This window comes from Bidens hawaiensis, unplaced genomic scaffold (assembly GCF_021521415.1).
Source record: "Bidens hawaiensis isolate Kalapana, Puna unplaced genomic scaffold, B.hawaiensis_p1.1 tig00038005_1, whole genome shotgun sequence".
NCBI classification, from domain to species: domain Eukaryota; kingdom Viridiplantae; phylum Streptophyta; class Magnoliopsida; order Asterales; family Asteraceae; genus Bidens; species Bidens hawaiensis.
The window spans coordinates 127,752-140,000 of NW_027505512.1; the positions used below are offsets into that span (position 1 = coordinate 127,752).

General features: G+C 33.9%; 1 protein-coding gene across 1 annotated transcript in view; it reads right to left on the minus strand.

Annotated features, from left to right (window-relative positions):
- Window positions 1-7,569: 7,569 nt before the first annotated feature.
- LOC143613658 (TOM1-like protein 2) overlaps window positions 7,570-12,249 on the minus strand; it is a 10,109-nt gene continuing 5,429 nt past the window's right edge. The window contains exons 2-3 of the mRNA XM_077087309.1: window positions 8,854-9,123; window positions 7,570-8,047 (exon numbers count right to left, since the gene is read on the minus strand). Coding sequence (XP_076943424.1) covers window positions 7,757-8,047; window positions 8,854-9,123 — 561 coding nt within the window. The 3' untranslated portion in view covers window positions 7,570-7,756. The remainder of the gene's footprint in view (window positions 8,048-8,853; window positions 9,124-12,249) is intronic.

Sequence of the window (12,249 nt, forward strand, 5' to 3'; positions counted from 1 at the left end):
GGGCTGAAAACATCACTCATACTTATAGCACACGGCTGCTAAGGGACACTCGGTTTCAACTCTTCAAATGATTGCCCCATAACCGTTCCAAAGGTTATTGGTTGCAATTGATTGGGGGCATGATAGCAATTGAAGGATTGTCAAAAAGAAGAACAAGCTGGCTGGATAGGACCGTAACCGTAACATTGTAGGCGTCTCCAGAATGTTTTTTTTTTAGAACGACACGGACCACTGGAGTATCATCATGCCACCAATGGTACCACGCGATCATATCCATCAGCAAGTCACCAATTCATAAGGAAACTCAATATTTGAGTAATGTTACAAAACATGAGTCTTTATGCACTTGTACGATATGTTTGAAGAATGAAATGATGTAATGACAAATTACTTTTTCTGCCTATTATGATTTGTCTCTTTTGTCCTTGTCCTCAAACTGTGAAATTACAATGGTTGTCCTTTACTTATGCTTAATAATATAAAAAAATATAGATATAGATAATAAAGCAATAAATTTGATTGTTTATTGGATTACATCGAAACAGAAGACAAGCGGGCAACAAGCTGCGCCGCTAAAATGACATGGGTGTTTTGAAAAGTTTAGAAGGATAATTGTTCGAACCAAAAATATTAGGAGGGTAAATTGACCATGAGTGTTTTAAAACTCTTATTTATTTATTTTTAACTATAAAGTTCTACGCTAACCTTTTATGCATATAAGGGTATCTGTAATGGGGTCTATCGATTCCAAAGATATAGATTTGATAATACAAGTGAGAAAGTATATTGATAATTAATAACTTTTTAAAAGCACTATAATGTTCATTAGAAAAGTTCAAAATGTCATATTGTTAAGTGACTGATTAATATATTTTAAAGGACTCGAAACATGTATTGTTGTGTTTTTAAAATGTAAGTGGGAGTTTTATAAAATTGAACACATGCTTGCTTATGTTGTCTTTCATTATAGGGAGTTCAACGAGTGAGCCTATCCAGCTTTAACTCGGGCTCAAGCTTGAAGTTAAACGAGCAGCTTGGCTCAGCTCATTTATTATTCACTTGCTGAGAGCTCGAATTGTAAAAACCTTGAGTAAGTTCATTTTTTTTTTGAAGTTTCACTAAAAATAACACTTTTTACAAAAGTTTCGTCGTCCATAATACTTTTTACATGGATGTAAATTTAAAAACAAATCTAAATACAAGCCAACAAGTATAGATTGATATAAAACCTAGGCCTTGCTGCTTTTTGCTTATGCAACTTTTATATAGCAAACAATGCATCATTATTATGTTTTGACAAAATGGCAAAAGACGTCATTTATATTTGACCTGATTTTCATTAGACGTCATTTAATGAAAGAAATAGCAAAATGCATACATTATGTTTCAAATTCCTTTCACGTTACGTCCTTTGGCACTAACCAAGTTAATATTTTTCGTTAAATATAGTCATGTGCAAGACACACGAGGGTAAATTTGTCTTTCTACTCCTTAAGGGACTAGTTGTGTAGATTGCTTAATGCTTGAGCAAAAAAATAAAAATTAATAAAGATTTAAAAATATATATTTCTCTCTCATATTCTCTCTCTCTCTCTCTCTCTCTCTCTCTCTCTCTCTCTTTCTCTCTTATACTGTGATTCATCACCACCATCCACCATCACTCAACTTCCGATGGATATCGAGAAGAAAGAAGAACAACTACTCCGATCAACTCCCACCGCCACCACCGCCGGCCACCACACCAAACCCAAACGCTGGCGCTGCATAATAATCTGTTCGTCAATACTCGCAGTCCTCCACACCCCGTCGCCACCACTCGCCGCCAACACCCCACCTCTCCCCCACCCCCTTCTACTATGCACCTCAACCCGTTGTCACCGACGTCTACTACCCACTACCACCAAACCAGACCAATTATGACATTTCCACAATCTACCAACACCTATTACTTAAACCACCGTTCACCACAATTGATTAACCGCCGTTTACGACCACTACTCAGGTACTGGCCTCAACTCTGCCATGAACCGCAGACTGTGAATGAAAATAACCAAACACCCTTTAGTTTCTTCAATTTCTTCAACCAAGTACACATCCTAAAATACAGTAACCTCCTCATCCCCCCCCCCCTCTCTCTCTCTCTATCTGCACCACCACACCGGACTACCACCATCACACTACTGGCTAACCACCTACACACCACACCACAAAACAACCATAATAACAACACCTCACTTAAGATCTGAAATTAGTGTTTCTGTATAGCTTATTAGGTATGAAATTAGGGTTTCCGACGGACAACAACCACAACGCCATTAAGATCTGAAAAACGGAACCCTAATCCAGGTTTTGTTACACTTACCGTGCCTTTATTCATTTTGCTGCTAGTCTGATTGGACTTCTAACCATCGTCTAATGCTTCAATCACCACCAATCGCTGCAAAGGGGGCTTCTTCTGGTCGCCGAAAAACGAGAAGGGTTGTACCCTTTGCTGTCGTCGCAAACCAACATCCTCATGATGCCTAACCATGTTATCATGTACCAATTTCGTAGCTGCCCGGATGGTGGGGGTGTTAGTGACAGTGGCAGGTGGAGGTGATGGTGGCTAGGAGAGATATAGGTGAGAGAAAGAGACGGGGATAGGGAGTGTAATTATATAATTTTTTTAGTTATTAAATAAAATGTGAAGTTACAAATATACCCTCATGTGCCTTGCACATGGCCAGATTTAACTAGAAAAATTAATTTTGTTAGTGACAAAGGACGTAACGTGAAAGGGATTTTAAACATCAAATATGTTTTCTGCCATTTGTTTCGCTAAAGGACGTGTATCGAAAAAACGATCAAACGTAAAGGACGTCTTTTGCCATTTTGTCTTATGTTTTATTACAAATAAAAAATATATATATTTTGGGTGTAATTAAATAAATTAATATTTGTTATTTTAATAACATTGAATGAAAAACAAGAAACCCCATATAGATTATTTGATCCGCCCATAACCTCCTTCGACGAACGGTGCCGGTCAGTCTCTTCATCGTTATTCTTTCAATTTCAGCATAATTTATAACTCCCTCCCATAGAAAGCATTTCAAATCCAATCGGCAATTTCTTAACAGATCTGAAATCAATATCCCGCATCTGTTTATTAGAATTCTATTATTTCAATTCTATTATTTGCAACTCAAAACCCTAATATTAATAAAATTTGACCGCCTAAATTGGGTGACCAAGCCTTAATAATTAACCTAATATTCATTCGAAGCGTTGCCTAAGTGGATTAACCGAATCGGAAAGAATTAGAACATTCTTATGGCGAGATGAGTTTAAGTATATATGCAAAATGTAAGTATGTATATATCTGGATTGGATTGGGTATATATATCGAAAAACCTTAATTCAATTCCCTTTTGATGTCATTTTTTTTTCTCTCTTCACTAGCATTTTTGGGATTGAGTTTCAAAAATGATTATTGGTTTATTGGTGTTTTTAAAAGACAATAAATTAAAAAGTGTTTGCCAATCACAAAAACCTTTCTTATTTTAGCTTTTTGAAAGGGTTAAAAAAAAGTTTTCCAAAAGCCCCAAATCATAGATTTTCAAAATAGTTTTTTGAAAAAGCCAATAAGCATTTTTTTAAACTCAATCCCAAACATGTTATCTTTTGTTAAAATTCGTTAGTCTATTAAAAAATATAATTATAACTTATAAAATCACCAAGTGTATCTTTTTCGTGATTATAAAGAAATCGCGTGAATACGCCACGTATTCGTTTGAATATTCCATTTGAAAATATAATTCGAACTTATAAAACTATTTAATTTGATAAAATATAGTTTTTTTTTTAATTTAATCATTTAGTTTCTATAGTTTAAATGTATTTTCTTTTAAGCATCCCGTGCATCACACGAGCTCTAAAGCTAGTATTATATATATTAAAAACTAAATGGTTGTTGCCTCACAAGTTTATTCATGTGATAAACTAATTAGGCTTTTACAAGTGTGGGTAGCATCTATATTTTCAACGTAGATGGTTACAACAAATTCACTTTCAACATTAATTTTAAAATCATTTATGTTTACATAATCATATTGATTTCTAAGAGTTTTGCCACTTAGTTTGGCAAATATACATTTTTAGTCCTTAACTTTAAGTTTCACATATATATGCATTTAGCCTCTCAAATTTAAGTTTCACATTTATACGTTTTTTGCCCGTCAACTTTTATTTTTCATGTTTCGCATAAATATTTTGTTGGCTACTAAACTTTGGTGATGAAACTTTTGCCACGCAAAATTTGCCCTTATGAATCAAACCCACATCAATTGATTTGCCGCCTCGTGCTAATCGCAACGCAAGATAGCTTTTGAATTGCCACACAAGTTTCACATATATACTTTTTGGCTTCTCAACATTTGTTTAACATATTTTACTTTTTTGGCTCATCAACTTTGGTAATGATTTTTTTACCCTTACATCTTTACTTTTGGTCTATTCAACTTGGCAATTTATCTTTGTCACAATACTTTTAGTGTAACACATCGAATGATACTCACCGACTTTTTGTCGCGCACCCCGTCACAATGCACGCTAGGTTTTCGTACATGTAATGCATTTAACTCGTTTCGCTATAATGTGCGAGTACAATTACATGTTCTAATAAAGGAGAATAACTTATGCCACATATAATGACCAGGTTTCATCTAACAGTTTTTTCCCCTTTAAAATCCTTTACTTTTATATCTCTTAAATTAAATTAATTATTATATTTACCTAAATTTTATATTTAAAATAATACTTTAGTTAGAAAAGTAAAATTAAGGTCCAATATCATCTCCAAATTTAATTCGGTTCTATTTTATATAAAATCAAATTTAACTAAAATAATTTCTTTCCATAATCTAAAAAAATGTTTTATTAATATAAACTATATCTAACTAATATATTAAAGCAACACAATTTTGTCCATATGTCCTTCACCTAGGTTGTTCACGTAGGATTCCATGTCATCAACCTTTCATAAATTTAATTTTCACATATTCACAATAAAATTTTAATTAATGATATTGACTTTTATATTCTTGTAACTTATTAATGTAATTATGATATTAATTATTCTAATTATTGTTAGAATTAAAAAAAAACTTATTAAATTTACTAGGTTTAAATTGTTCATCGTTTCTTCTTTAAAAGGCACATGCTTCGCTCAAAAATCATAACGCTCCCCATCGTTTGTAACCAGATTCTTTGCCTCATCTATAACCGGTTCTTCATGATTTGTCATTTTCATAATCCAAACAACATCAAATATGTCCATCGTTCGCAATTATCAGGTATGATTAATGTTTTAGTGTTTAATCAATTTTTGTGAGGAACAACATCAAATTGATTCACTTTTATAGGATTTAGGGTTTAATTGCATGATTTTTTATACTAACGGTTAATAGATTTGATATTTAATCTATTTCTATTAATCGCTTTATGTTTTAATCTATCTAGGGTTTAAAGGTATGATTTTTTTTTAAATTATCGGTTAATCGATATGATGTTTAATATGTTTGTTACTTAAAATTATGTTTATATATTGTGATTTTTTGTTCCTAATACGACTTTTTTCAAGTTTCACTAATATTAATTTATTTTTATGACCTATCAATTTAAAATTTGAAAATTTTATTATATATGGATAGAAACCTAACTGTTATAAAGTAACAATTTAATATTTCATAATTTAAAGGTATCATTTTTTATATAAATATGACATTTGTATTTTACTAAATTTATAATATTCACATATATATTACGTTTTAAATATGTTCTACCCATGTGTAACACGGGCATTATCCTAGTTATTACATTAAACGTGAAATATAACAACCATATGAAGACAGTAAAAAAATAAACAATTTTATATTAAGCGTTCACTATTATATTAAATAGTTCTTATAATAAATAAATTAACCAATAAAAAAGTGTTTATGAAATTTTATTAATTGGCAATAAAAAACTAAAATTAATGTTTTCTATCAATAAAGTTCATTTTCTTAGTTTTTATGTTATTAAATATATAACACAACAATTGAAATTCTAATTTAAAAACATTTTCTTAAAGTTGTGAAATTTTGTATTTTCTTTTTTAACTCTTAAAAGTTACTATATTTATAAAAACATATTACAATTTTTTGTATGGCTGATTTTTTAAAGTATGATACTAATTGTGTATGTAAGAACCTTCATAACAACTCCTCTATGATTATTATAAGAGAAATCTAAATTTTTATTAGAGAGGGTTGTAAATGGTTGTGAGTGGATCAGAGTGAAAATTTTAAAAATAGAGGAAATTTGAAAAACATTATTCACCATCTATTTATCTTTATATATACATATATATTTGAAAGCTGTTGTAAGTTGATGAGAAAGAAAATATAATAAATTATAGTGTAATTATAGAGATAGAGAATCTATCAAGAATGCTTTAAAGTAATTTTATGTATATTATTGACTATATATCTACCATGCAGTGATTTTACAATCTTATAATTGTTTAATAAATTATATGCAAATTCTTTGAAAGAAGTTAATATCATCCAATAATTTGATATGTCTTCTATATGACAAAATGACAAGTTTACTTATTATTTGAGTTATTTTATTATTGGGGGTTTTCTGTATTTTGCTGAATTGCTTCATACTTGATTCTAATGTTGGATGTGTTTTATCTTAATTGAACGGTATTATTGTTATTTTTATGATGTGAGGTTGTGTTATGTTTCATTTTCGGTGGGTAGAATGAGTTAATTAAGCTACAACTTTAACTAAAAGGAAACAAGTTAAAAATCATTCAAAGTGTGTTTCAAGTGTATAGATATATTTTAATGTTCTTTATGAAAAAAAAAAAGATTACTTTGTAGTATTATAGGTTGTGGTCATGCTTTATCACATTTTTAGAGGCGTTATGGTATTTTTAAGATTTATTTAACAAGTTTCACCAATTTTGATTTCAAGGCATAGTCGGTATTCGAGAAATAGTCTTGTGTTTCACAATAAGTGTAGATGTAATACATTTGTTCATATACATTATGTACTTACTGTTTAACTTTATTTGTGTATTTATTGTTTTGATAATATGTGTGTTACACGAGCTCTAAAACTAATAAACTAATATACCTTCAAACTTCATGGGAGTGGATACTCAATGGGTACCTGAAAGAGAGAGATAATCGGATATGAGACTGAGATTAACTTTACCTGACTCATTGACATCTCTAATGTTGTCAGATCCATCTATTGACACATGTATAACACGGGCTAATTTTGAGTAAAGAACAGCCAAAAGAACTTTACATAAGCCCTTGTACAAGTCGTACCCAAAAAAACTTTTGCACATATGAAAGATAAATCATACGTAGAGAGAGATGGTTATGTAAATTATGTAACTGTTTGTGATTATTATGTAATTACGTAACTGTAACTGTAACGGTTTATGTATCACATCCAAAGCAATATATACAAGGTTTACGCATTTCTTACGGTTTTTGTTTAAGATTAGTTATTATCGACATCCTTCCACCATTTTGCCGTCTCCTAATCATGGCATGCCCAACATTTATAATCCATGGATGCAAGTTTAACATCACTAATAACAAGATCCACACTAGATAAGAAGGTTCAAAGTAATTATTTGTAGGGATTTAAAGTTCAAGTCTACCAGTTATTGAATATACGTGGACGGACGTTAATCCGATCACTACGTATTTCAAACGGCTTTTTCCAGCTCATTGTTCTCGACCTGTGAGTTCGATGAAGTTTGACTTTCTTCTTTGACTTTGACCTCACTAGTCAAAGTGGTTTCTGCTGGTTTCATAGTGTCGGTTTCTGAAGGTTTATCTTTAATTTCTGAGCATCTGGCAATGATGTGCTCAAGCTCATCATGCAGATTTAAAGCTTCAAAAAGGAGTGCATCGTCATCGGTTGTAATTTCTGCTATTCTTTGAACCACGGGCAAAGATTCCTTGCACTTTTCCAACATGCTAACCGTCAACTCATCCTGCAGAACGAGCCAAAAACGGGTCAAAAGTAGCCCAAAGTGTATTTAATATAACCTTGTTAACCATTTTATTAAAAAAAAATAGATTATTATGGAACAAAATACGGCAAACTAACGTACCTAGTATAATCCTACTGACAAAAAAACCTAAAAAAACAACTAAATTTATTTCACGTCAACCCAACCCATACAAGAAGTTACACATTTTTATCTACTAAGCAACAAGCCCGACCCGCATATTATGCTACCTCACATCATAAATTAGGGCATGAAACCCACAAACCGATCTGTTACCAGAAAAACATAACCAAATAACAAACCCAAAGAAAAATCAACGGTTTAAATTTATATTTTCATAGAAACCGAACTTTCGGTTCGGTCTCGCATGTAACTAAAACCGAACTGAACCACATTTATGGTTTTCCATTTTTTTTAATGATAAGTTATACAAATTTAATAAAAAGTGTAACCCAAATAACTTTAGGCCCACATGAATAATAATCAATAAGCTACCGATTAGCAAAAAAGATTTAGGCCCAATTTCATTAGTTTGAGCCAATTTTCTTTTTCACCCAAAAATTTCAAACACAAATGGTAGGACCAAAAAAACTGAAACCAGACCAATCACAAACTCAAAACTGAAAATCAAAATCTCAAAACCCGAATTTTTGGTTTTTGATTTGGTTAGTCCAAAACGACTCGTACAAAAACTGAACCATCCATTCCAGCACCTATAATATACACTTCAAAATCCAACATAAACATGATAAATTATGTCTACATAACAAGGTCATGAAAGATCTTACATTAATCGGTATGGGCTCCATTCCTGAATCGAGTATGCTTGATAAAAGTTCAAGACTGTTCCTACCAACCAACAGCAGTTCTTTTTTTTGTTCCACAGATTGACCACTGTAAGTATATGGAGCGGTCTCGTCTTCTAAGCCCATTAAATCAATATTGGGCAACGGGTATCTATCAGGAGTTGGCGTAGGTTGTTCATAAACCACTGATTGATTCCCGGGGCTCGGGTTTCCACCCTGTGATCTTGCTGGAATCCCATCGGCCATCAGGTTCTGCAATACATACATACACATGTTTCTTTTAAAATTAAATGTGTAGATCTTTCTATTCTACATGCATAGGAATTCGATAAACTCTTCGAATAAGAAAGAGCAAAATAATAATAATAATAATAATAATAATAATAATAATAAGAAGAAGAAGAAGAAGAAGAAGAAGAAGAAGAAGAAAGAAAAGAAAAGAAAATTAATTGGATGGCCTAAGAACTAAATAGTATTTGACAAGGGTGTAGACCACTTCCTCATTATAAAGCAGCACCGTTACTTTGGTCAGTGTGATCACATAAGCCGTGTCAGGATCGAGCTCATGGTATGGGCATGGTTGACTACACATGATTCACAAAGATATCTGGGCTATACGAAATCTACAAAATGCTACATCTATTACACTATATGTTATAGTTTAAATACACAATTACACATACATATCGTCCCTTCTGAGTTCTGACGAGTTAACTTCGTGCTGCAGGCTTGCAGCTCAGATAATCTACATTGGGCCTAGGAAAGGTTAGATGATACGAACCCGACTTCTATACGGGTGGGTTTTAGGGCCCTATCTAAGGATGTTGAACAGTCTCCTGAGTTTTGGAAGATAAAGGGGTGAGGGTGTTGAAGAGTCCCCGTAACTGCAACATTTACTATTGCCATTAGGTTTATTTAAATGGGTGTTTTCTAGTTTATGAGATCATCCATGTTTATGTATTAAAAATATTTGGATTCATTAACCTTTTATTTGGAGAATTGCCATCTCGAATTGGCTAACCGGAGACTAACCCATCTCGAATCGGGTCAACTATCCTTTAATTTCTTGTTTGTTTTAATTTCAGAGTTCTATCACAACCCCGTTTTCACGGTTTAGGCTGCTCCCATTTCGCTCGCCGCTACTACGGGAATCGCTTTTGCTTTCTTTTCCTCTGGCTACTAAGATGTTTCAGTTCGCCAGGTTGTCTCTTGCCTGCCCATGGATTCAGCAGCAGTTTGAAAGGTTAACCTATTCGGGAATCTCCGGATTTATGCTTATTTTCAACTCCCCGAAGCATTTCGTCGCTTACTACGCCCTTCCTCGTCTCTGGGTGCCTAGGTATGTTAAACCTTAGACAAGTGAATCAAGAACACCAAAGACGATATTGCATAAAACGTTTATGCGACTCTTTTCATTAATAAGAAACAAGAACAAAATACTTTCTAGCACACTAAAAATAAACCTATTGATGGGTTTATATAACACCCACAATTATAATCCTACTCAAACTAGGAAACATAATTATACTAGACTTCTAATTTATTTAATACTAATTAAAAGATAACTATGACACCAAGTTATTTCAACTTGGTCCATGAACTTTTGATCTTCACCAAACCGCCCCTTGAGATCTTCCGTACCACCCTTATACTTTTCGTATTAATCATTTGGGTCCTTCAAGTTGGTATTGCACCAAGTTTTACACTCCCTCTCAATGCCAACTACCACTGTTCCTCCAAGATCATTCACACCTTGTAACACTCGCACCTCTTTGAGCTTGATTCTTGGATTCAACTTTTTCATTCTACCGTTAGGTTTCTTTTTCATGTTGACAACTGAGCTAGTTTCAAGATTACCACTGTTTAGAACTGCATCACCCGGTTTTAGATAGGAAACAACTTTTGCTTTCTCAACTTCATGACCAACTATCATGGTACTCAAACCAATTCTTCCATCTTCACTTGATGCATGCTCCCTCTCGAACTTAACTCCTTCATTCGATTGTTCATTTGGATCGCCCAAACTATGCATGAACCTCATGCAAACTCCAATGTCAACTTTGTTGGTTTGTTGATCTTCAACGTTTTCTATTCCACCATGACAACCCGTAACATGAGACGAAACTACCTCCTCGTGCACTTCATCCAACACGGTTTCTTTCTCGTCTTGTTCGGTTACTGCCACGGTTACGTCTTGATCAACCATTCTTTCTTCTTCAACCATAATTTTCTCATCATCTAAATTCAAAATAACAATAGATGATTCCAAGGTTGTCTTCAACTGATTCGACTTCAGCACTACTTCCTGATCTGTCCACCAACAAGAGCCTTCTTCAAACCATTCATCTACCAAGTTCGGCTTGAATTCAGTGTCAACTGCATAATTATTCTGAACCTCGGCCATATTAGCCTCCACTTCCCACGGTTCTTCTTCTCTAACAACAGCTACATTACCTTCCTTTTTAGGTTCTTGACAGTATTTTGCCATATGCCCTTTTTGTCCATAGTTATGGCACCGAAAAGGAAACTGCTTTAGTTGGTACCTTGATTCCTTGTCTCGGTTCTCTTCATCCGATGAATCTTCTTCAGAGTTTTCAACTCGACTCTTTCTGTTCCATTCTTTCTTATTCGGTCGTTCACGTTTCTCATTTTCCCAGTACTTACTCTTGCCTTTATCACCATAACGGTTCTTATTTTTGTTGAACCGATGCTTCTCCTTCCTTCCGACATACAAGGCTTCGCTCTCGGTTTTAACCGCACACCGGCTAGCTGTTTTGCTAAGGCTTCTTGACTGGCAAGAATATTCTCGAACTCGGTTATACTCAGTTGGGTCGCCCACCCTTGAATAGTGGTAACGAAGCTACGATACTCCGGTCTTAAACCGTGGATGAGTATCCGCTTCATACGAGCATCGCTAACCCGAGATTGTGGATCGAGTTCTCCAATCTCACGACATAGATTTTTTACTTTGCGAAAATATTGTGCGATCGGAAGATCTCCTTGGGAAACTGTCATCAACTCATCTTCGACTAGTTGCAATTGAGCATCGTTTTTCTTCGTGAATAAGGTCTCTAGCATATCCCACGCTTGCTTTGGGTATTCGAGATATTGAATGTGATCAAGAACATCATCATCCACCGTTGTCTTGATGATAAACATTGCTCGACCCGCTTCACCTGCCACTTCCCGATACTACCGTTAATATCGTTCGCAGGTTGTCTCGTCTCGGTACCGTTCGTTACCTGCCAAAGAACTTGACCTTGAAGATACGATTTGATGCACTTTGACCATTGTTTGTAGTTGCTCTGGTTCAACTTCTTGATTCCTCCTGCAACTTGGAATTCCGCCATTGCTTTGAATTCTTCGATCTAAATTAGT